At 47.6% G+C, this 25,901-nt stretch overlaps 1 protein-coding gene across 1 annotated transcript in view; it reads right to left on the bottom strand.

Annotated features, from left to right (window-relative positions):
- LOC124552591 (corticotropin-releasing factor-binding protein) overlaps positions 1 to 25,901 on the bottom strand; it is a 1,062,428-nt gene that overhangs the window by 41,671 nt on the left and 994,856 nt on the right. Inside the window, exon 6 of the mRNA XM_047126916.1 lies at positions 2,519 to 2,769. Within this exon, the coding sequence (XP_046982872.1) occupies positions 2,519 to 2,769 (251 nt within the window). The remainder of the gene's footprint in view (positions 1 to 2,518; positions 2,770 to 25,901) is intronic.

Below are 25,901 nucleotides of genomic sequence, written 5' to 3'. Positions count from 1 at the left end.
CATGCTACTCTATCCTGTGCAAGCTGCTTCATCTCCCAGTACGTACCGCAGCCTACTTCCTTCTGAATCTGCTTAGTGTATTCATCTCTTGGTCTCCCTCTACCATTTTTACCCTCCACGCTGCCCTCAAATATTAAATTGGTGATCCCTTGATGCCTCAGAACATGTCCTACCAACCGATCCCGTCTTCTAGTCAAGTTGTGCCACAAACTTCTCTTCTCCCCAGTCCTATTCAATACCTCCTCATTATTTACATGAGCTACCCACCTAATCTTCAACATTCTTCTGTAGCACCACATTTCGAAAGCTTCTATTCTCTTCTTGTCCCAACTACTTATTGTCCATGTTTCACTTCCATACATGGCTACACTCCATACAAATACTTTCAGAAACGACTTCCTGACACTTAAATCTATACTCGATGTTAACAAATTTCTCTTCTTCAGAAACGCTTTCCCTGCCATTGCCAGTCTACATTTTATATCCTCTCTACTTCCACCATCATCAGTTATTTTGCTCCCCAAATAGCAAAACTACTTTACTACTTTAAGTGTCTCATTTGCTTATCTAATTCCCTCAGCATCACCCGAGTTTACTCTACTACATTCCACTATCCCCGTTTTACTTTTGTTGGCGTTTCATCTTATATCCTCCTTCCAAGACACTGTCCATTCCGTTCAACTGCTCTTCCAAGTCCTTTGCTGTCTCTGACAGAATTACAATGTCATCGGCGAACCACAAAGTTTTTATTTCTTCTCCATGGATTTTAATTCCTACTCCGAACTTTTGTTTTGTTTCCTTCACTGCTTGCTCAATATACAGATTGAATAACACCGGGGACAGGCTACAATCCTGTCTCACTCCCTTCCCAACCACTGCTTCCCTTTCATGCCCCTCGAATCTTATAACTGCCATCTGGTTCCTGTACAAATTGTACATAGCCTTTCGCTCCCTATATTTTACTCCTGCTACCTTCAGAATTTGAAAGAGAGTATTCCAGTCAACATCGTCAATAGCTTTCTCTAAGTCTACAAATGCTAGAAACGTAGGTTTGCCTTTTCTTAATCTAGCTTCTAAGATAAGTCGTAGGGTCAGTATTGCCTCACGTGTTCCAACATTTCTACGGAACCCAAACTGATCTTCCCCGAGGTCGGCTACTACCAGTTTTTCCATTCGTCTGTAAAGAATTCGCGTTAGTATTTTGCAGCTGTGACTTATTAAACTGATAGTTCGGTAATTTCCACATCTGTCAGCATCTGCTTTCTTTGGGATTGGAATTATTATATTCTTCTTGAAGTCTGAGGGCATTTCGCCTGTCTCATACATCTTGCCCACCATATGGTAGAGTAGTGTTAGGGGTGTCTCTCCCAAGGCCGTCAGTAGTTCTAATGGAATGTTGTCTACTCCCGGGACCTTGTTTCGACTCAGGTCTTTCAGTGCTCTGTCAAACTCTTCACGCAGTATCGTATCTCCCATTTCATCTTCATCTACATCCTCTTCCATTTCCATAACATTGTCCTCAAGTATATCGCCCTTCCACCTTTCTGCTTTACCTTCTTTGCTTAGAACTGGGTTTCCATCTGAGCTTTTGATATTCATACAAGTGGCTCTATTTTCTGCAAAGGTCTCTTTAATTTTCCTGTAGGCAGTATCTATCTTACCCCTAGTGAAATAAGCCTCTACATCCTTACATTTGTCCTCTAGCCATCCCCGCTTAGCCATTTTGCACTTCCTGTCGATCTCATTTTTGAGACGTTTGTATTGTTTTTTGCGTGCTTCACTTGCTGTATTTGTATATTTTCTCCTTTCATCAACTAAATTCAATATTTCTTCTGTTACCCAAGGATGTCTACTAGCCTTCGTCTTTTTACCTAGTTGATCCTTTGCTGCCGTTACTACTTCATCCCTCAAAGCTACCCATTCGTCTTCTACTGTATTTCTTTCCCCCATTCCTGTCAATCGTTCCCTAATGCTGTCCCTGAAACGCTGTACAGCCTCTGGTCTAGTCAGTTTATCCAGGTCCCATCTCCTTAAATTCCCACCTTTTTGCAGTTTCTTCAGTTTTAATCCACAGTTCATAACCAATAGATTGTGGTCAGAGTCCACATCTGCCCCTGGAAATGTCTTATAATTTAAAACCTGGTCCCTAAATCTCTGTCTTACCATTATATAATCTATCTGAAACCTGTCAGTATCTCCAGGCTTCTTCCATGCATAGAACCTTCTTTTACGATTCTTGAACCAAGTGTTAGCTATGATTAAGTTATGCTCTGTGAAAAATTCTACCAGGCTTCATTGTATGTTAACAATACATGGAAGTAAGTATAGAATTTGACCTATGCAAGGAAAGCAAAGGAACAAGACCTTTGTAAATCACCACATGCTCGACTGCCCTCTAGACGCGAAGCTGATTCTCAGCAGGTAGGCCACTTTCCTCATCACGAGTGCTGCTCGCTCTTTGGTTTACCGAGGCACTGTACAGCGTATTGATACTGGTAGGAATGTCGTCGCGACTCACCCTGTGTATGGTGCCGGTCTCTATCTCGAGCAGGCCGGAGCCCGCCCCCAGCGGCGGGGGCGGCGCGGCGCCCGCGGAGGCGGCGGCGAGGCCGCTGGCGCTCCTCTTGCTGCCGGCGCCGGCCAGCCCCACGCTGAGGGAGAGCACCTTCAGCGAGGCGGGGAACAGCGTGCTGAGCGTGCAGTTGACCCGCCGGCCGTAGTTGCGCAGCGTGTACACGTCGGACACGCCCTCCAGCAGGATGTTGCACGCTGCACACAGCACGAGAGCAACAGGTAGGGGGCGTGTCTCAGGGGCCAGACCACGGCACACTGCAAACTTTTTGGGTCAAACTGTAACAGGTGATGTTAGGTCCACAATAGATACGAGGGTTGCCAAGAAGGTAATGCACCGCATTTGTTTCGCGAACAATTCTATATCGAACATAACGAAAATTACACACACGAAAGAATGGTGTTTTATCTGCAGGCCCAATTTTTCCACGTCATCTCCATCCCGTTCTATGGCCTTCCTCCAGCGCAGAACAAGGACGTGTGTGCCCTGCCGGTTCAAGTCCGTGACCTGGTGGCGGAGCCAGTGTTTCACTGTCCTCAAAATGTCTTCCACGAATGACATCGTTTAATGGCCCAAACAAGTGGAAGCTCGCCGTAACAAGTCGGGTATGGTCGCAGTAGAGAGGATATAAAATGTAGACTGGCAATGGCAAGGAAAGCGTTTCTGAAGAAGAGAAATTTGTTAACATCGAGTATATATTTAAGTGTCAGGAAGTCGTTTCTGAAGGTATTTGTATGGAGTGTAGCCACGTATGGAAGAGAAACATGGACGATAAATAGTTTAGAAAAGAAGAGAATAGAAGCTTTCGAAATGTGGTGCTACAGAAGAATGCTGAAGATTAGATGGGTAGATCACGTAACTAATGAGGAGGTATTGAATAGAATTGGGGAGAAGAGAAGTTTGTGGCACAACATTGACTAGAAGAAGGTGTCGGTTGGTAGGACATGTTCTGAGGCATCGAGGGATCACCAATTTAGTACTGGAGGGCAGCGTGGAGGGTAGAAATCGTAGAGGGAGACCAAGAGACGAATACACTAAGCAGATTCAGAAGGATGTAGGTTGCAGTAAGTACTGGGAGATGAAGAAGCTTGCACAGCATAGAGTAGCGTGGAGAGATGCATCAGACCAGTCTCAGGACTGACGACCACAACAACAACAACAATGACAGCCGACTGCTGCAAATCGTAGAGCTCCGCCGAACCGCTTTCCCAACCCCATCCTCCGTGCCCAGCGACTAACTGTACTACTGTCGACAGCACATGCTCCATAGACTTTGTGAATATTCCTCACAGTTTCTTTCTTTCCTTTCTTTTGCTTGCGCCGTTTTTCCCGCGGATACGCAGGCTCGGCGTGGTTATTCGGATGTGGCAGTGTTAGTTGAAGGGGTGGCCGGATGCCCTTCCTGCCGCCCCCCCGTACCCCCCGGGAAGGAATTAGTGTACCCCAACTGTCTGCGACTAGTGTAATCCATGGAATAGTGTGAAAGTGTTCAGATATCTGCGAGCCGCGGAACTGAGGCGGGACGTGGGGACCAGCCCGGTATTCACGCAGGGGGATGTGGAAAATCGCCTAAAAACCACATCCACGCTGGTCAGCACACCGTCTGTCGTCGTTAATCCGCCGGGCGGATTCGATCTGGGGCCGGCGCGCCTACCCGAGACCAGGAAGCAGCGCGTTAGCGGCTCTCGGCTAATCTGGTGGGTCCTCACAGTTTCTTTCTGTACAGTGGGAAATTCGATGACGGCACGTTGCTTGTGACGTACATCACCTACAGACGCCATTTTGAAACTGTTCTACAGCTACGAAATGTGTCGGAAATGATGGAAACTTGCCGCGCTCACTCGGCAGACTTAAATTATATTGAGATAGGGAACCAATGGTTGGATATGCATGTTTTTTGTGTTGCGGACATACACACTGTACACTACGTAACAGCCGGCCGCTGTGCCCGAGCGGTTCAAGACGCTTCAGTCCGGAATCACGGCTGCTACGGTCGCGGGTTCGAATCCTGCCTCGGGCATGGATGTGTGTGATGTCCTTAGGTTAGTTAAGTTTACTTAGATCTAAGTCTAGGGGACTGATTACCTCAGATGTTAATTCCCATAGTGCTTAAAGCCATTTGAATCAATTTTTTGAACACTACCTAACAACAATGCAAGTGTTCAAAGCGACGACCGCCGGTGTCAATGCATGTACGAGCTCTGTTCAAAAAATTCCGGAACATTCGTTAATTTGGTGCCAATGGTGTGTTGGAGCGAAATGCGGTTTGCATCCCTGAATTTAACGTGTAACTGCTGGAAGTTTCGCTGTTGTATGTCTGTTATTGTTCAGTACTGTATTAAGTAGAACGTTTTGTCGCACAGTTTGCGAATTTCGAGATGACAGAATTACAGTAGCAACGTTTCTGCATTCAAGTTTTTACAGAGACACACCAAATAATGCAGGTAGCCTACGGTGATTAATGCATAAGCTGTACTCGGTGTTACGAATGGTTCACGTGCTTTGATACTGGCAGGACGGAAGATGACCCTCATTCAGAACGCCCTTCACATCTATCGACGAAATTGTGCTTGCCAATCGATATTGCAGAAGAATTTAACATTTCACTTGGATCATGGCGTGAAATTCTGACACAGCATCTTGGAACGGATGGTGTTGCCGTCAAGTTCGTCCCCACGGCTTATTAGATAAGAACAGAAAAACCTTCGCCTCGCAATTTGTGAAGAACTTTTGGACCGTGCAAATGAGAACGAGATGTTCCTTAAGAGAATCGTATGTAATAATGACACCAACGTTCAGTCTTCGCAATGGGTCGGGAAAGGTTTTCCAAGACCAAAAAAAACCTCGTCAGGTCAGGTCAAATGTCAAAGACATGCTGAAATTTTCTTTGAATTCGAAGGATTATTTCATCATGAATTCGTGCCACAGGGACATACTTACGAGGGTAATCCCAAAAGTAAGGCCTCCTATTTGTTTATAAGTATAGAACTCTGTGTGGCAGTTGGTCACACTGGTATAAAGAGTGCTTCACGCGCTGTGTGTAAACATGCGCACGCCGCGCTGAGGCGCTCAGTCTTGGCTTGGCAGCCCTTGAGAATAGAACTCCCGTTGGATGTTACCGCCAAGTGCGAATTGCGCGCAGGTATTAGGTTCCTGAACGCAAAGGGTACTGCGCCGATTGAAATGTACCACCAATTCACGGAAGTGTATGGTGAGTCGTGCATGGATGTCAAAAATGTTCGTAAGTGGTGTAGAGCGTTTGCAGCTAGTCGGACCGAAATTCACGACGAACAAAGGAGCGGGAGACCGTCAATTTCTGAGGAGACAGTGTTGAAGGTTGAGCAAAGCACGCGTGAAGATCGGCGGATCACCCTGGATGATCTCTGCACGTTGGTTCCTGAGGTTTCCCGAAGCACCGCTCACAGAATTTTAACGGAAACATTGAACTACCGGAAGGTGTGCGCAATATGGGTGCCACGCATGCCGACTGAGGACCACATGCGGCAACGAGTTGATGCTTCCCGCGCATTTCTTCACCGCCTTGCAGCCGAGCAGGACAACTTTCTGGACTAAATTGTCACGGGAGACAAAACCTGGGCATACCAATTTAGTCCTGAGACGAAGCAACAATCGCGCCAGTGACGGTATCCTTCTTCGCCAAAGCCGCGGGAATTCAAACGAACACAGTCTGCCGGTAATGTAATGACAACAGTTCTTTGGATCGGAAAGGGGTATTGTTGGTCGACTTTATGCCCACTGGGACCACAATTAACGCTGACATGTACTGTGAGACTCTGAAAAAACTCAAACGGGCAATTCAGAGCCGGAGAAGAGGAATGTTGAGCAAGGGCGTACACATTCTCCGTGACAACGCTCGCCCACACATCGCTCGGCAAACCGTTGCTCTCCTGCAACAGTTTCAGTGGAACATAATCACCCACCCACCCTATAGTCCTGACATGTCGCCCAGTGACTATCACCTGTTCCCTAGGTTAAAAGAACATTTGGCCAGAAAGCCATTCAGTTCCGACGACGAGGTGAAAGAAGAGGTTCATAACTTTCTGAACAGCATGGCGGCGAGCTGGTATGACATGGGCATACAGAAACTGCCACAGCGTCTACAGAAATGCTTCAACAGAAATGGTGATTATGTCGAGAAATAGCTAAATGTTCAAGCTGTAAACTGATGTAAACCATTGTAGAAATAAACAGGTCTATGTACTTATAAACAAAATAGACCTTACTTTTGGGATTACCCTCGTAAAATCGATGATACTATCGGGACGTATTGCGATACCTGCTAGAAAATGGTATAAGCAAACGGCCCGAATTATGGTGAGGCAATTCATGGCTCTTGCATCAGGAGAACGCAGCCGCACATTCATCGCCGTTGGCAGCCGCACATTCATCGCCGTTGGTGCATGGCTATTGCACAAAAGCACTGTGTTGCCTCATCCTCTGTACTCTCCAGACCTAGTCCCTGCGGTTATTTTTTTTTATTTTCACACCTGGAAACCCTGTTGAACAGGACGAAGATCGGCAACGATGACATAAAAGAAAATTCGCAGACGGCGCTTCGCGCGATGCAGCAAGAGGCGCACCAAGACTGCTTCCGAAACTGGAAACTGCATTGGAGGAATCTTGAAGGAGACCATGAGCAGTAAGTAAAACGTAAGTGTAGAAAAAGTTTCACACAGTTGCGGAATTTACACTACTGGCCATTAAAATCGCTACACCACAAAGATGACGTGCTACAGACACGAAATTTAACCGACAGGAAGAAAATGCTGTGATATGCAAATGATTAACTTTTCAGAGCATTCACATAAGGTTGGCGCCGGTAGCTACACCTATAACGTGCTGACATGAGGAAAGTTTCCTACCGACTTCTCATACACAAACAGCAGTTGACCGGCGTTGCCTGGTGAAACGTTGTTGTGATGCCTCGTGTAAGGAGGAGAAATTCGTCCCATCACGTTTCCGACTTTGATGAAGGTCGGATTGCAGCCCGTCGCGATTGCGGTTTTTCGTTTCGCGACATTGCTGCTCGCGTTGGTCGAGATCCAATGACTGTTAGCAGAATATGGAATTGGTGGGTTCAGGAGGGTAATACGGAACGCTGTGCTGGATCCCAACGGCCTCGTATCACTAGCAGTCGACATGACAGGCATCTTATCCGCATGGCTGTAACGGATCGTGCAGCCACGTCTCGATCCCTGAGTCAGCAGATGGGGACGTTTGCAAGACAACAACCATCTGCACGAACAGTTCGACGACGTTTGCAGCAGCATGGACTATCGGTTTGGAGATCGTGGCTGCGGTTATCCTTGACGCTGCATCACAGACAGGAGCACCTGCGATGGTGTACTCAACGACGAATCTGCGTGCACGATTAGCAAAACGTCATTTTTTCGGATGAATCCAGATTATGTTTACAGCATCATGATGGTCGCATCCGTGTTTGGCGACATCGCGGTGAACGCACATTGGAAGCATGTACTCGTCATCGCCTTACTGGCGTATCACCCAGCGTGATGGTATGGGGTGTCATTGGTTGCACATCTCGGTCACCTCTTGTTCGCATTGACGGCACTTTGAACAGTGGACGTTACATTTAAGATGTGTTAAGACCCGTGGCTCTACCCTCCATTCGATTCCTGCGAAACCCTACATTTCAGCTGGATAATGCACGACCGCATGGGTACGGAAAATGTTCGACTGCTGCCCTGGCCAGCACATTCTCCAGATCTCTCACCAATTGAAAACGTCTGGTGAATGGTGGCCGAGCAACTGGCTCGTCACAATACGCCAGTCACTACTGTTGATGAACTGTGGTATCGTGTTGAAGCTGCATGAGCAGCTGTACCTGTACACGCCATCGAAGCTCTGTTTGACCAATGCCCAGGCGTATCGAGGCCGTTATTGCGGCCAGAGGTGGTTGTTCTGGGTACTGATTTCTCAGGATCTGTACACCCAAATTGTGTGAAAATGTAATCACATGTCAGTTCTAGTATAATATATTTGTCCAATGAATACCCGATTATCATCTGCATTTCTTCTTGGTGTAGCAATTTTAATGGCCAATAGTTTATTGAACAGACCTAGTATTGCAATGGTGCATGCAGTACTTCCACACTTTCACAAATGTACCGGGTGTCTGTTTTACACTGGAACAGACGACAGGTGACAAGCAGGTTAAATCTCTGAGCACCGAACAGACAGCCGGCCGAAGTGGCCGTGCGGTTAAAGGCGCTGCAGTCTGGAACCGCAAGATCGCTACGGTCGCAGGTTCGAATCCTGCCTCGGGCATGGATGTTTGTGATGTCCTTAGGTTAGTTAGGTTTAACTAGTTCTAAGTTCTAGGGGACTAATGACCTCAGCAGTTGAGTCCCATAGTGCTCAGAGCCATTTGAACCATTTGAACCGAACAGACATACCGTACACAACTTAGCCCATAGCACGCGTGTCATGTGGCAACAGCACGCAACGCACCGGCGCGGTAACGTGAGCCGCTCGCACACCACTATCCCTGGTGTCAGTCCTCCATTGCGTGAGACAGCCTGTGACGTGTTCCTGTGAGATTTAGTTCTGTGGGAGACGCGTAGTCAAAGATGGAACGTAAGTCGTCATGGGAGTTGGCAGACATGCTTTTCATTAATGATGCGGCAGGATGTAGTGCCTGTAAAGGAGCACGGGTTTACAGAACATTGCCAACAGATGGCAAGTTAATAGGAAGTAGTTTATCTCCGTGGATGCCAATTTAACGAGGGACGGGGTCGTTCACGCCACAGAGAGCTGGCCAAGGTTTCTGCCAAAGACATGTCCAAACACCAGACTTTCGGAGATGGTACCGGATCGTGTAGCCAACCACATAAGCACCTATCAACTTGCCCAGGATGTAGTGCCTGTAAAGGAGCACGGGTTTACAGAACATTGCCAACAGATGGCAAGTTAATAGGAAGTAGTTTATCTCCGTGGATGCCAATTTAACGAGAGACGGGGTCGTTCACGCCACAGAGAGCTGGCCAAGGTTTCTGCCAAAGACATGTCCAAACACCAGACTTTCGGAGATGGTACCGGATCGTGTAGCCAACCACATAAGCACCTATCAACTTGGCCATGAAACGCTCATTTTTTGAAGGATAGTGTGTGTAAAGTACTGAAGAAATATCGGTTCATCTCTGGCGTAGAGAACGTATGCAAGCACTGGTGCCAACGGTGCTTCAGCCCCACGTTAACCTCTGTCAGTGGATTATACACCACGGTAGTGTAGTACCGAACTTCATGCTTGTTTACTGTTCATAGATGAGGCATCATTTAGCCTTGATGGTGTCTTCAACTACCACGACAGCCATGTCTCGAGTGAGGACAATCCCCAGGCCAACCACATCGGTGGACACCAGTAATGATTCTCTTGTCAATGCACGGGTGGACCTTGTCCAATACCATCTTAACAGGACTTTATTTGCTGCCTCCTCGTTTGACAGGTCCGTGTTACCTAGTGTTCCTGTGAGATGTACTTCCACAGTTCTTTGAGACTGTACCCCTTGTTTCCGTGAAAGGGTGTGGTTTCAACATGACGGTGCACAAGCCTACTTCGATGTTTATGTCCGCGAGCTGGACGTGGAAGTGGAGGCCGTGTCACATGGCCAACGCGACTGCCTGATCACGCGCCTCTGGAATTTTTCCTCTGGAATTACATAAAGACGTTGGTGCATGCAACCCCTGTAGAAACGGATGAAGATCTGCTTGCTAGGATCCGAGGTGCCTGTGATCTTTGAGAGAGTGCCGTATTACTTCATGCGCCATTGCCACGTAAGCATTGAGACTGGCGGTCGTTACTTTCAACAATTACTATGAGCCACAATATTGTTCAAAAATGGCTCTGAGCACTATGGGACTTAACATCAGAGGTCATCAGTATCCTAGAACTTAGAACTAGCTGCGCCTACAAGACATGCAGGGGTGTACGTGCACCAATCATAATCACACCCCACACCATCAAACCACAACCTCCATATAGGTCGCTTTCAAGGACATTAAGGGGTTGGTGTCTGGTTCCTGGTTCACGCCAGATGAGAACCCGGTGAGAATCACTGTTCTGACTATACCTGGACTCTTCCGTGAACATAACCTCGGACCACTGTGCCAATGACCATGTACTGTGTTCTTGACACCAGGCTTTACGAGCTCTCCTGCGACCAGGGGTCAGTGGAATGTATCTTGCACGTCTCTGGGCGAATAAGCCGTGTCTGTTCAATCGTTGTAGACTGTGTGTCTGGAGAGAAATGTTCCAGTGGCTGCAGTAAGGTCCCGAGCAAGGCTACATGCAGTACTCCGTGGCCGTCTGCGGACACTGATGGTGAGATATCTGTATTATTGTGGTGTTGTACACTGTGGACGTCCCGTACTGTAGCGCCTGGACACGTTCCCTGTCTGCTGGAATAGTTGCCATAATCTTGAGATCACACTTTGTGGCGCACAGAGGGCCCTTGCTACGATCTGCTGTGTTTGACCGGCCTCCAGTGGCCCTAGTATTCTACCCCTCATAACGTCATCAATATGTGTTCTTTGAGCCATTTTCAACACCCAGTCACCAATAGCATTTCTGAAAACGTCTGCACACTTACTCGCTGCACCGTACTCTGACATGTACCAATACACCTCTGCGTATGTGGACTGCTGCCAGCGCCACCGTGCGACGACCGCAGGTCAAATGCACCGCATGGTCATACCCCGAGGTGATTTAAACCCGCAAATCGCCCACCAGAGCGTTGTTCCACCATGTATCAGCATTATCCTTAATTTATGAGCATGAGTGTAGAAATTCTGCCGATGTCTGTCCGACGCCCAAGGAATTCGGCAGACTATGGCTGTTGACCGGGGTACTATGAGGGCTGATTCAGTAGCGGAAACAAACATCTACAGATGAAATGCAAATAAAACTAAAAATTAGAAATTAAAAAAATTCTTTAGTGCAAACAGTAGTATTAGTAGTTCGCGAACTGGTTAACTGTTTTATTGTAGTTTTGTAGTACCAGAAATAGTTTAGTATTAAAAAATTAAGTATCAGGAATGAACAGTTAGTATGTAGTCAAAATATCCACGGGTGTGCTGCCGGTCTATAGTGTCCAACGGGCACAATATTTCGGCGATCATACATGTCGCCATCATCAGGTGAACTGACGGACTGAGCTCCTGTGAAAGTGCCGGCACGGAGATCCGTACGCTATGGCTGCTCAGAGGGAACTGGGTTCGTTCGCGGCGGCGGGTATGGAAACCTACTTGCTTTTTCTGTTACGTGGACGACACGTTCGTCATCTGGCCACATGGTATGGATAAACTCCTTGACTTCCTTACACATCTAAACTCCATACACCCCAACATCAAATTCACTATGGAGACTGAAACGGAGGATAAATTACCTTTCCTTGACGTCTTGGTCAAGAGAAGGGCTGACGGCACCCTAGGTCATGGGGTGTATCGGAAGACTACGCACACTGATCTGTATTTGCACGCAGACAGCTGCCACCACCCTTCACAGAGGAATGGGGTACTTAAAACTCTAGTACATAGGGCGCGCACTATCTCTGACGCAGAGAGTCTACCACAGGAACTGGAACATCTGAGAACTGTATTTCGAAAAAATGGGTACTCAGAGTGGCAGATTCAACGTGCTCTCCGCCCAACCACTGCAGCACAACCTCTTGAGATGGATGAAGTCACGAGGCAGGAGGTAGGCACTGCATTTATTCCATACACAGGCGCACTCTCGGGGAAAATCGCTCGCATTCTGAAGAAACACCGGGTCGGAACTGTGTTTTGTCCTCCAAATAAAACTCGTGCACTGGTGGGGAGTGCCAAAGATGACCTCGGTTTGAGGAAGGCCGGCGTGTACCAGATTCCGTGTCAATGTGGCAAGTCGTATATTGGTCAGACGATGCGTACCGTCGAGGATCGATGCCGTGAACACCAGAGGCACACTCGCCTGATGTATCCGAGCAAGTCGGCGGTCGCTGAACATTGTTTGTCGGAAAATCACGCCATGGAATATGACCGCACGAGGATTCTGGTACAGACTTCGAGATACTGGGACAGCGTTGTTAGAGAGGCCATCGAAATTCGCACCAATGACGACCTCATAAACCGTGACTGTGGCTATAATCTTAGCAAGGCTTGGGAACCAGCGATCGGGTTAATCAAGAGTAAATCGAGCAAACGTATAGTTGTGACGACCACGGCGGACAGAGCCATCACTCCGACGTCATCTCAGACGCCGTCGCAATCTGTTCCACTGCACGACCGTGGCGCGGGGCGCGGACGGCGGAGGGAGCGCGCCGCGGGCGGAGGGTATTTAAATCGGCCGCCGCCGCGAACGAACCCAGTTCCCTCTGAGCAGCCATAGCGTACGGATCTCCGTGCCGGCACGTTCACAGGAGCTCAGTCCGTCAGTTCACCTGATGATGGCGACATGTATGATCGCCGAAATATTGTGCCCGTTGGACACTATAGACCGGCAGCACACCCGTGGATATTTTGACTATCAAATACGCCGGGAGAAACTCAAGAATCACAGTTAGTATGTAGATTTATTATTATACAAGAAAGTGTGATTTGTATGGCAAATTTTTGCTTTTCAGGTAATAGACTGTAATTCAGAGGAATAAATAGACAAATAAATAAATACTGCCAGTATATATTTTATACCCTTTCTACATCGGCCATTACTTATTTTAACGTCCAAATAGCAAAACTCACCTCCTACTTACAGTGCTTCACTTTCTGATCTAACTTACTCAGGATCACCTAAAGTAATTCCACTACATTCTTCTTCTTCTTCTTCCTCTTCTTCTTTCGTTTCACCCTCTTTGGGGTATGCTGGATCAATCATTCCTTTGTGTGTTGTTCTTTTCTTAGGGCCCAGTATTTCTTCATTCTTTCTGATTTTCTTCTCCTCTCTTCTTCCGAGATGAAGGGTTTGGACTTTTGTGTAGATTTGTGTTGGAACCTTATGTTTTCATCTTTAGTAATTAATTTAGCTGTTCGATCAATAAGTGAATTTTCTGAAATCTCTAATTCTACTAGATCTTTCTCAGTTTCTTTAAACCAGTTGGGTTTCGTTTAGCGGTTACGGAAGAAGTCAAAGATTTGTTTAGGTAATCTGTTGGAATTCATTCTGAGAATATGACCATAAAAATTTATCCTCCTTTTTCGCATAGTATCTAAAAGTTTTTCAATTTTCTTGTAGTGTGTTTCATTTTTGATGTATATAATCTTATTGTCTTGAAATTTTGGTCCTATGATTTTTCTTAAACTTTTTCTTTCCTTCAGCTCAATTTTCTCCCTTTGGCCTTTGAAATTCATGTTAAGTGTTTCTGCTGCATACAGTGCTTCTGGCTTAATCACTGTCTTGTAATGTGTAATTTTGGACCCCCATGAATGGGATTTTTTGTTGTATGTATTTTTTGTTAGTTGGAAGGCCAATTCAAGTTTATTTTTTCTGGATTCCATTGCTTTGCTTTCCCCAGCATTCCAACTAATCCATTCTCCGAGATACTTGAATTCTTTTACTATTTCGATCTTCTGTTCTTGAACTTTGAGGTATTTACGTGAGTGCTTGATGTTTGTCAATATCTTAGTTTTTTCGAAGGAGATATGAAGACCTACTTTAGCTCCTTGTTTCTTTAGTTCAAGGATTTGCTCCCGCGCTTCTTCCATTGTTTCAGCAAACAGGGCCATAACATCTGCAAAAGCAATGCAATTTACTTTAAGGTTCTTCCTTTTGCAACCCAGTCTTATACCACTCTTAATATTTGTGTTCCATTCTCTGACTACTTTCTCAAACGCACAATTGAACAGCAAAGGTGAGAGCCCATCCCCTGTCGTACTCCCGTTTTTATTTCAAAGGATTCCGATAATTTGCCCATAAATTTAACTTTCGAAAATGTATTTGTAAGGGTCGCTTTTATGTTAGTTGATTTCTTATCCAAACCCATTTCTTCCAGGACTGATAATAGAGATTCTCTATCAATCGAATCGTATACTTTTTTGAAAGCAATGAAGGAGATTACGTATGTCTTTGTCCTTGATTTTTGGTATGACATAACGTTTTTGAGGTTTAGTATTTGTTCCGAACATGATCTACCCTTTCTAAAACCTCCCTCGTATTCCCCGACTTGCGGGTCCAATTGCGGCTCTGCCCTGTTCAAAAGGACTTTAGAAAGGATCTTGTACGTTATATCCAGCAGTGACATTCCTCTGTAATTGTTGGGGTCCGTCTTCAAACCTTTCTTGTGGATAGTGTGGACGAGAACTGTTCTTCATTCTGCGGGGATCTCTTCTTCTTTCTAGATTTTATCGAAAACACACTTCAAGTATGTAACTGCATTTTTGTCAGCCTTTTTCCATAGTTCGGCCACTATTTGGTTTTCTCCGGACGCCTTGTTGTTTTTAAGTTCTGAAATAACCTTCTGTAGTTCTTCAGTCGTCGGTGGTTCTGAATCCGGCTTCTCACGGTTATTTGGGATGGATTCAAATTTTTGGAGGATGAGTTCACAATTCAAGAGTTTCTCAAAGTAGCCTGCTAGTATTTATCAATTTTCCGTGTTATTGTGAGGAGGGTGGGTGCTTTGTATCTTGATAACCTTTGTTTGAAAGTTCTATAAAAGCTCCTTGAGTTGTTTTTAGCAAATTCTTCATCAATTTGGCGGATAGTTTTGTTTTCATGTGTCTTCTTAATCCTTTTTATATTTTTATCTACCAGTTTTCTAACTGTTATGAAATTCAATCTGCTTTCTTCTGTTTTCTGTGACTGCCAGTTTTGCCATGCCTGTTTTCTTGTTTCAATGAGGGCATCACATTCCAGCGACCACCAGGCATGTTTTTTTACTTTTTATGTTAGGTGCTGTCCGTTCGGCTGTAGTAATGAGGTTTTCCTTGATATCCCCCCAGCTTTGTGTCTGAATGGTTTCGGTTGCTTTTGTGAATTCATCTGATTTTAATTTCTTTTCTGTGCTATACTTCCGACCCTTAATTTGTTTCATGCTGCGTTTCCTGTTTGGGATGACTTTGAACTTAATTTTAGAAAGGTAGTGGTCTGAATCCAAGTTTGCACCCCTGAGTACCCTAACATTCATGATTTCTTTGCTAGAAACCTTCTGGGTTGCCACATGATCAAGTTGAAATTCCCCAATGCTAGGATTTGGGGATATCCATGTCTTTTGTCTTCGTGTTAGTTTCTTGAAAGCTGTGGATTTAAGAACTAAATTGTGTGCTTGGCAAAGTTCTATTAACCTCACACCATTTCTGTTTGTTCTCTTGTGTGCAAGATAGTCTCCAATTATTTTCTTATATCTTTTTTCTTTACCAATCTGTGCATTAAAATCTCCAAAAAGAATGATGATGTTTTTACCTGGAATTTTCTGAATAATGTCATCTAGATGATTCCAAAAGTCCTCCACTTTTTCTTTGTTTTTCCTGTTATCCTCAATTATAGGGGCATGTGAATTGATAATTGTGTAGATTTTGTTTGTGCTTGTGAATGTAAGACTTGAGATTCTTTCTGATTGGGAATCAAAGTCAACTATTAAGCTGAAGATTTGTTTGTTGATTATAAAGGCTGTTGCAAGGTGTGGTAGATTTTTCATTACTCTCGGTCCCACTTTACCTCTGTAGATCCTAAAACCTTCGGAATCGAAGGCATCTGTATCCATGTATCGCGTTTCTTGAACGGCTGTTATAAGTACGTTGTGGTTCTTTAGCATATCTGTCAGATGTTTTAGTTTTCCAGTTTTCAACAATGAGTTTGCATTGAAAGTTGCTAGGTACGTTGATTGTCTATGTTGAAATTTGGAGGAGATTCCAAGACACTCCGACTTGTCTTTGTACAATGTTGCAGACTCTCCAGAATCCGAATGTCTGCTGATGTACGGTGGATCGTCCACCTGGGGTAAAATACACTCCTGGAAATGGAAAAAAGAACACATTGACACCGGTGTGTCAGACCCACCATACTTGCTCCGGACAGTGCGAGAGGGCTGTACAAGCAATGATCACACGCACGGCACAGCGGACACACCAGGAACCGCGGTGTTGGCCGTCGAATGGCGCTAGCTGCGCAGCATTTGTGCACCGCCGCCGTCAGTCTCAGCCAGTTTGCCGTGGCATACGGAGCTCCATCGCAGTCTTTAACACTGGTAGCATGCCGCGACAGCGTGGACGTGAACCGTATGTGCAGTTGACGGACTTTGAGCGAGGGCGTATAGTGGGCATGCGGGAGGCCGGGTGGACGTACCGCCGAATTGCTCAACACGTGGGGCGTGAGGTCTCCACAGTACATCGATGTTGTCGCCAGTGGTCGGCGGAAGGTGCACGTGCCCGTCGACCTGGGACCGGACCGCAGCGACGCACGGATGCACGCCAAGACCGTAGGATCCTACGCAGTGCCGTAGGGGACCGCACCGCCACTTCCCAGCAAATTAGGGACACTGTTGCTCCTGGGGTATCGGCGAGGACCATTCGCAACCGTCTCCATGAAGCTGGGCTACGGTCCCGCACACCGTTAGGCCGTCTTCCGCTCACGCCCCAACATCGTGCAGCCCGCCTCCAGTGGTGTCGCGACAGGCGTGAATGGAGGGACGAATGGAGACGTGTCGTCTTCAGCGATGAGAGTCGCTTCTGCCTTGGTGCCAATGATGGTCGTATGCGTGTTTGGCGCCGTGCAGGTGAGCGCCATAATCAGGACTGCATACGACCGAGGCACACAGGGCCAACACCCGGCATCATGGTGTGGGGAGCGATCTCCTACACTGGCCGTACACCACTGGTGATCGTCGAGGGGACACTGAATAGTGCACGGTACATCCAAACCGTCATCGAACCCATCGTTCTACCATTCCTAGACCGGCAAGGGAACTTGCTGTTCCAACAGGACAATGCACGTCCGCATGTATCCCGTGCCACCCAACGTGCTCTAGAAGGTGTAAGTCAACTACCCTGGCCAGCAAGATCTCCGGATCTGTCCCCAATTGAGCATGTTTGGGACTGGATGAAGCGTCGTCTCACGCGGTCTGCACGTCCAGCACGAACGCTGGTTCAACTGAGGCGCCAGGTGGAAATGGCATGGCAAGCCGTTCCACAGGACTACATCCAGCATCTCTACGATCGTCTCCATGGGAGAATAGCAGCCTGCATTGCTGCGAAAGGTGGATATACACTGTACTAGTGCCGACATTGTGCATGCTCTGTTGCCTGTGTCTATGTGCCTGTGGTTCTGTCAGTGTGATCATTTGATGTATCTGACCCCAGGAATGTGTCAATAAAGTTTCCCCTTCCTGGGACAATGAATTCACGGTGTTCTTATTTCAATTTCCAGGAGTGTAGTTTACATCACACACTTTCGTGATTGATGAAAGTAATTTTGGGTGTGACCCAAAGGCCACAAAAAAATTCAACCAAGATTGTGAATCCTGGAGGTAGTTCTTCCGCTATCTCCGCCGTTAGGAATCTGAACTTACTCTTCCGCCTTCAAGACCGTTGACCAGGTTTCACCTAGTAACCCTAGGCAGGGGCCCTTACAGGGTACTACCATCTGGAGCCAGATGGACCCAGGTTTTTTAACGAGGTGTTACTACTACTACTACTACTACTACTACTACTACTCCTCCTCCTCCTCCTCCTCCTCCTCCTCCTCCTTCCTCATCACTTGCGAAATGAGGCCCCGGACTTGGGACCAGCAGTCGTGGAGCTTCCACTACATTCCATTATCCTTGTTTTACTGATATTCATATTTTGATATTGTTTCAAGACACTAGCGACTTCGTTCAACTGATCTTTCACGTCCTTTGCCGTCTCTGTCATAATTACAATGTAACCTTCAGCTTTCCAAATTTCTCCTAAATTTCCTTTACTGCTGGCCTTACGCACAGGTTGAGTAATACCGGGAATAAGCTACAACCCTGTCTCCTGCCTTCCTCTACTGCTTCTCTTTCATGTTCTTCAACTCATAACTTCTGTCTGGTTGTTTACAAGTCGTGAATAACATTTCACTCGCTGTACCTTATCCCTTGTACATCCTGAATTTCAGAAGCTTATGAAAATTTTCTCTAGCGAGTTTGTTTTTCTCGAATGTGTCTTCTAGTGGTAGCCATCGGGCCAGTATTGCCTCGTGTATTATAAATTTCTTCCGGCACCAACCTGTTGTTCACGCAGGCTGGCTCCTACCAATCGGTCCATTCTTCTACACATTGTTACTTTACTGAAATGGCGAGCGTGTTTGTAGCGAAATAGAATGCTGAGAGCTTGGCACACCCCTACGTAATGTGGCTGCTGTTATTGCTATTCGCCCGTTACACATTTACTTGATGCTGACAGTAATGGGCATTTTACGACGGCTGAGACATCGCAGAGCCATCAATGGGGCTTAGGGAGCCAGGCGGCTACATTTTACGGTGCCAGGGCGGTAGAGATTTACTATTAGTGTGAGCCACTCATGGCACAGTGCACCCCCTCAAACCGCGGAAGCCCTGTCGCCTTAGAAGTTGGCCAGACTTCTGACCGACTTTTATCATCTAGCAAGCGCCACTTCCTCTGCAAACTACATGCTCAAGTACGTCACGAGAAACCACAGGACGTCAGGACCTCACGGCAAGAACCACGGTTATAGCTACATTACTGGCCATTAAAATTGCTACACCACGAAGATGACGCGATACAGAAGCGAAATATAACCGACAGGAAGAACATGCTGTGATATGCAAATGATCAGCTTTTAGAGCATTCACACAAGGTTGGCGCCAGTGACGACACCTACAACGTGCTGACATGACGAAAGTTTCCAACCGATTTCTCATACACAAACAGCAGTTGACCGGCGTTGACTGGTGAAACGTTGTTGCGATGAATCGTGTAAGGAGGAGAAAAGCGTACCATCACGGTTCCGACTTTGATAAAGGTCGGATTGCAGCCTATCGCGATTGTGGTTTATCGTATCGCGACATTGCTGCTCGCGTTGGTCGAGACCCAATGACTGTTAGCAGAATATGCAACCGGTGGGTTCAGGAGGGTAATACGGAACGCCGTGCTGGATCCCAACGGCCTCGTATCACTAACAGTCGAGATGACAGGCATCTTATCCGCATGGCTGTAACGGATCGTGTAGCCACGTGTCAAGAGATGGGGACGTTTGCAAGACAACAACCATCTGCACGAACAGTTCGACGATGTTTGCAGCAGCACGGACTATCAGCTCGGAGACCGTGGCTGCGGTTACCCTTGACGCTGCATCACAGACAGGAGCACCTGCGATGGTGTACTCAACGACGAACCTGGGTGCACGAATGGCACAACTTCATTTTTTCGGATGAATCCAGGTTCTGTTTACAGCATCATGATGGTCGCATCCGTGTTTGGCGACATCGCGGTGAACGCACATTGGAAGCGTGTATTCGCCATCGCCATACTGTCGTATCACCCGGCGTGATGGTATGGGGTGCCATTGGTTACACATCTCGGTCACCTCTTGTTCGCATTGACGGGACTTTGAACAGTGGACGTTTCATTTCAGATGTGTTACGACCCGTGGCTCTACCCTTCATTAGATCCCTGCGAAACCCTACATTTCAGCAGGATAATGCATGACCGCACGTTGCAGGTCCTCTACGGACCTTTCTGGATACAGAAAATGTTCGACTGCTGCTCTGGCCAGCGCATTCTCCAGATCTCTCACCAACTGAGAACGTCTGGTCAATGGTGGCCAAGCAACTGGCTCGTCACAATACGCCAGTCACTACTCTTGATGAACTGTGGTATCGTGTTGAAGCTGCATGAGCAGCTGTACCTGTACACGCCATCGAAGCTCTGTTTGAATCAATGCCCAGGTGTATCAAGGCCGTTATTACGGCCAGAGGTGGTTGTTCGGGGTACTGATTTCTCAGGATCTATGCACCCAAATTGCGTGAAAATGTAATCCCATGTCAGTTCTAGTATAATATATTTGTCCAATGAATACCCGTTTACCATCTGCATTTCTTATTGGTGTAGCAATTTTAGTGGCCAGTAGTGTATCAAAGTATGTGATATAGACGGCCGTATATTTTATTTGCATTTACGAAGAAGCTTAAATATTTTACACCGCCAAGGGACGGTACAACCCAGTATTTGGCTCTGAGCTCTGTGGGACTTAACTTCTGAGGTCATCAGTCCCCTAGAACTTGGAACTACTTAAAGCTAACTAACCTAAGGACAACACACACATCCATGCCCGAGGCGGGATTCGAACCTGCGACCGTAGCGGTCGCGCAGTTCCAGACTGTAGCGCCTAGAACCGGTCGGCCACTCCGGCCGGCACAACCCAGTATGTGATATGAATTTCAACTTGATACGACTAGCCCTTTCTGAGAGAAAAGTGTTCTTAACAGTGGGACAGACAGACAGACGACAAAGTGGTCTTCTAAGTGGGTTTCCGCTTTTCACCAACTGCGAGAAGGAAACCTAAAAATGACCTTGTGGGTGTATCGTACGGGTCCTTGCAGTCGGTGGGCGAGATCCGTGAAGTGTCGCGCAGGTGACGCTGCAGACCTGACGCAGCCGCAGGGTGTATTTCCTGACGGCACGCCTATATGCAGCGGTATTTTTCGTACGTATTTTGTCCCTGCGCGGTGTTGGCGGTGCACTTGAGGGAGCCGCCACTCCCAGAGGCACTTGCACACGGCATGGCAGGCAGCAGACAACCCCCCCCCCCCTCTCCCCCTAGTCCCCACCGCCCTCCCCCCACCACTCCTCCCTGTGTGGGTCGCCGCCGCTTTTTGCGGAGAACACGCTGCAAATTAACTCGCGGCCCCCTCTGGGGACCGCAGATATGTACACACGTCCAGGCTAAAAATGGCGAGGAGGCAAGAGTGCCTACTACAGAAGATAGTTCTGTGGCTGACGTGTTGCGGTGCGGACGTGTGCTCTTTGCTCAATTCGGTATATGGACGAGCGGAGCGCTCTCCGACACGCGAAACGTGGCCAGTTATTCCCAGAGGGGTCTGACTGACAGATCAAATATGCCTTCACAAATACCACGGGCGCCTGTGACGCGAAAATTGTGTGATCTCAATTTCTTACATTATTCCTATAGGCATCATCTACCCGCCAGGTTAGCCGAGCGTCCTCGACTCGGTCGCGGATCGAATGCGACGAGGGCCGGTCTGCCGGTCAGCCTGGATGTGGTTTTTAGGCGGTTTTCCACATCCCCCTAGGTGAATATCGGACTGGTCCCCACGTCCCGCCTCAGTTACACGGCTCGCAGACATCTGAACACTTTTGCACTATTCCATGGATTACACTAGTCGCAGACAGTTGGGGTACACTAATTCCTTCCCGGGGGGGTACGGGGTGGCGGAAAGGAATGGCATCAGGCCACCCCTTCAACTAACATTGCCACATTCGAATAACCATGCCGACCCTGTGTGTCCGCGCGAAACACGGCACAAGCAAAAGAAAGAAAAGAAAGAATTGCTATAGGCATCAACTATATATTGTCCATGTTATCGTGGTGAGGTGAGACAGTCATTATGAAGGTGACAGCGATCCAGTGCTGTGAAATGCAAATACCACAGCAGTCTCTGATCGCAAATATCTGTTCACTCAATTACCGGTTTCAGTCATTATCGTCATCTTCAGATGATTTGTTTTTATGAAGTTAATACAGTAAGCATACACGGATCAGCCGAAACATTGTGACCACCAGGTTAATAGCTTGTTTGGGCGTCTCTGGACTTAAATACATCACCGACTCAGCGTGTCAGAGATCCGACAGTATATCTACGCACTGGTCATGTAATTCTCGTAGCCCGCATCTCGTGGTCGTGCGGTAGCGTTCTCGCTTCCTACGCCCGGGTTCGATTCCCGGCGGGGTCAGGGATTTTCTCTGCCTCGTGATGGCTGGGTGCTGTGTGCTGTCCTTAGGTTGGTTAGGTTTAAGTAGTTCTAAGTTCTAGGGGACTGATGACCATAGATGTTAAGTCCCATAGTGCTCAGAGCCATTTGAACCATATTTTTAATTCTCGTAAACAGCGGGCCGCTGGTTTGTGCACGCGGTGATTTTGCCAGATGGCGATCCAGATGGGTTTCATTGGACTTACATCAGGCGAATTAGGTCGCAGAGACATCAACGTGAGTTCACTATAATGTTCGTCAAGCCACTGTAGCACGGTTCTGGCTCCGAGACACGACCAGTTACACTGCTGAGAGATGACGTCGCCGTCGGGGAAGAAAAAAAATGGTTCAAATGGCTCTGAGCGCTATGGGACTTCACTTCGAAGGTCATCAGTTCCCTCGAACTTAGAACTAATTAGACCTAACTAACCTAAGAACTTCACACACATCCATGCCAGAGGCAGGATTCGAACCTGCGACCGTAGCGGTCGCGCGGTTCCAGACTGTAGCGACTAGAACCGCTCGGCCACCCCGGCCGGCGCCGGGGAAGACATCAAGTATGAAGGGACGCAGGTGGTTCGCAGCTGTCAGCGTGTCTTCCATTACTACCAAAGGTTCCATGCAAGCGCAGGAGATTATCAACCATACCATAATACTGCTCCCACCAGCCTGCGTCCGTACGCGCAGCGCGTTTCGAGCCCCCATTCGACTCGACGACGGCGTATCTGACGATGACGATCGACCTAGCGTAGCAAACATGTGATTCACCCGAAGAGCCGCCACGTTTGCATTGATCGACAGTCGAATCCCGATGGTCCCGTGCCCACTGCAATCGTAATTGACGATGTCGTCGTGTCTGCTTCGGAGCTCCGTGTTCAACAATGTACGATGAACGGTGTGCTGCGAAACACTTGGGCGTGCACCAGCAGTGTCCTCTTTCGACAGAGACGGCTCAGATCACCATCTGTCCTAGTTTACAGAGCAGACAAGTTTCCGAACCCCGCATTCTGTGAAGAGCTGTGGACGTTCAACTACACTCATGTTCATAAATTAAGGATAATTGCAGAATGTGGTGCCACACAACGTGGCACTACACAGATGACGCTAATAGCATAGCCACATAGGGAAGGCACGACACACGACACACATCTGTAAGTCCACGGTATTGGCGATACGTTGAGAAAAACGCCCCGAAACACATGTGCTACAAAACACCACTGTTTCCTGCGCATGTACCCCGATATCAATATGGGATATGATCACCATGCACACGTACACAGGCCACACAACGGGCTGGCATACTCTGTATCAGGTGGTCGAGCAGCTGCTGGGGTATAGCCTCCCATTCTCGCACCAGTACCTGTCGGAGCTCTTGAAGTGTCCTAGGGGTGTGAAGACGTGAAGCGATACGTCGACCGAGAGCATCCCAGACGTGCTCGATGGGGTTTACGTCTGGAGAACAGACAGGTGACTCCATTCGCCTGATACCTTCTGTTTCAAGGTACTCCTCCACGATGGCACCTCGGTGGGCCGTGCGTTATCATCCATCAGGAGGAAGGTGGGACCCACTGCACCACTGAAAAGGCGGACATACTGGTGCAAAATGACGTCCCGATACACTTGACATGTTACAGTTCCTCTGTCAAAGGCATGCAGGGGCGTACATGCACCAATCATAACCCCACCCCACACCATCAAACCACGACGTCCATAGAGGTAACTTTCAAGGACATTAAGGGGTTGGTATGTGTTTCCTGGTTCACGCCAGATGAAGACCCGGCGAGAATCACTGTTCAGACTATACCTGGACTCGTCCGTGAACATAACCTGGGACCACTGTTCCAATGACCATGTACTGTGTTCTTGACACTAGACTTTTCGGCTCTCCTGTGACCAGGGGTCAGTGGAATGCACCTTGCAGGTCTCTGGGCGAATAAACCATGTCTGTTCAGTCGTCTGTAGACTGCGTGTCTGGAGACAACTGTTCCAGAGGCTGCGGTAAGCTGCCGAGCAAGGCTACCCGTAGTACTCCGTGGCCGTCTGCGGGCAATGATGTTGAGATATCGGTCTTCTTTTGGTGTTCTACACTGTGGACATCCAGTACTGTAGTGCATGGACACGTTTCCTGTCTGCTGGAATGGTTGCCAAAATCTTGAGATCACACTTTGTGTCACACGCAGGGACCGTGCTACGACCTGCTGTGTTTGACCAGCCTCCAGTCGCCCTAGTATTCTAAACCTCATAACGACATCAATATGTGTTCTTTGAGCCATTTTAAACACGCAGTCAGCATTAGCACGTCTGAAAACGTCTGCACACTTACTCGCTGCACCGTACTCTGACACGCACCAACACACCTCTGCGTATGTGGACTGCTGCCAGCGCCACCGTGCGACGACCGCAGGTCAAATGCACCAAATGGTGATACCGCGAGGTGATTTAAACCCGCAAACCGCCCACCAGAGCGTTGTTTCATCATGTATCAGCATTATCCTTAATTTATGACCATGAGTGTAGTTAGTGGCTTGTGGTAGTTTCAGTGTCTTACGTCTTTCCATAGATGCTCACGACTGTAGCAAGTGATCATTCGATCAGCTTCGTCGTTTTCGAGATACACGTTCAGAAAAAAACTAAACTCCGCCAAAACAGGCCATGAAGGCGCAACGGTACCGACCGGCCGCCGTGTCATCCTCAAGCCCGAAACATCAGTAGATGTGGATGTGGATATGGATATGGAGCGGCATGTAATCAGGACACCACTCTCCCTGCGTATGTCAGTTTACGAGACCGGAGCCGCTACTTGTCAATCAAGTAGCTCCTCAGTTTGCCTCACAAGAGCTGAGTGCACCCCACTTGCCAGCAGCGCTCGGCAGACCGGATGGTCACCCATCCAAGTGCTGGCCCAGCCCGACAGCGCTTAACTTGGGTGATCTAACAGGAACCGGTGTTAGCATTGAGGCAACTCGTTCACAGGCTCTACGGAATAAGAGGCTGCTCTTTGTAAAAGACGCTTATCTCAATCGACTTCCCCATTTGCAGCCCATATCTTCACTAGTGTGATCCCCCGTCCGCGTCTGTCCGCTTATATACTATTGTGACTGCGTCACGTCACTGCAGCACCACCAGGAATGATTAAAAGCTCAGTGGGCAATGGTCATAACGTTTTGGCTTATCACTGTATAGAATATACTGCCATAAATTCAATCTTAAGATGAACAAAATGATTGATGCGGATAAGTGAATTAACAAATGTCTGCGAAAATACAATTTTGTGGCATTTACAAAAAGTTCATGCTATCTTTGCTGTCTTCATTGTGAAGATGTAATTCTCCGGGCTCGCCTAATCTGTGCAAGCTTCTTTCTCTCGGAATCACTATTGAAACGCCGGCCGCTGTGGCCGAGCCGTTCT

This window comes from Schistocerca americana, chromosome 10, assembly GCF_021461395.2.
Source record: "Schistocerca americana isolate TAMUIC-IGC-003095 chromosome 10, iqSchAmer2.1, whole genome shotgun sequence".
Classification (NCBI taxonomy): Eukaryota; Metazoa; Arthropoda; class Insecta; order Orthoptera; family Acrididae; genus Schistocerca; species Schistocerca americana.
This window is presented reverse-complemented; position numbering and strand designations above follow the sequence as displayed.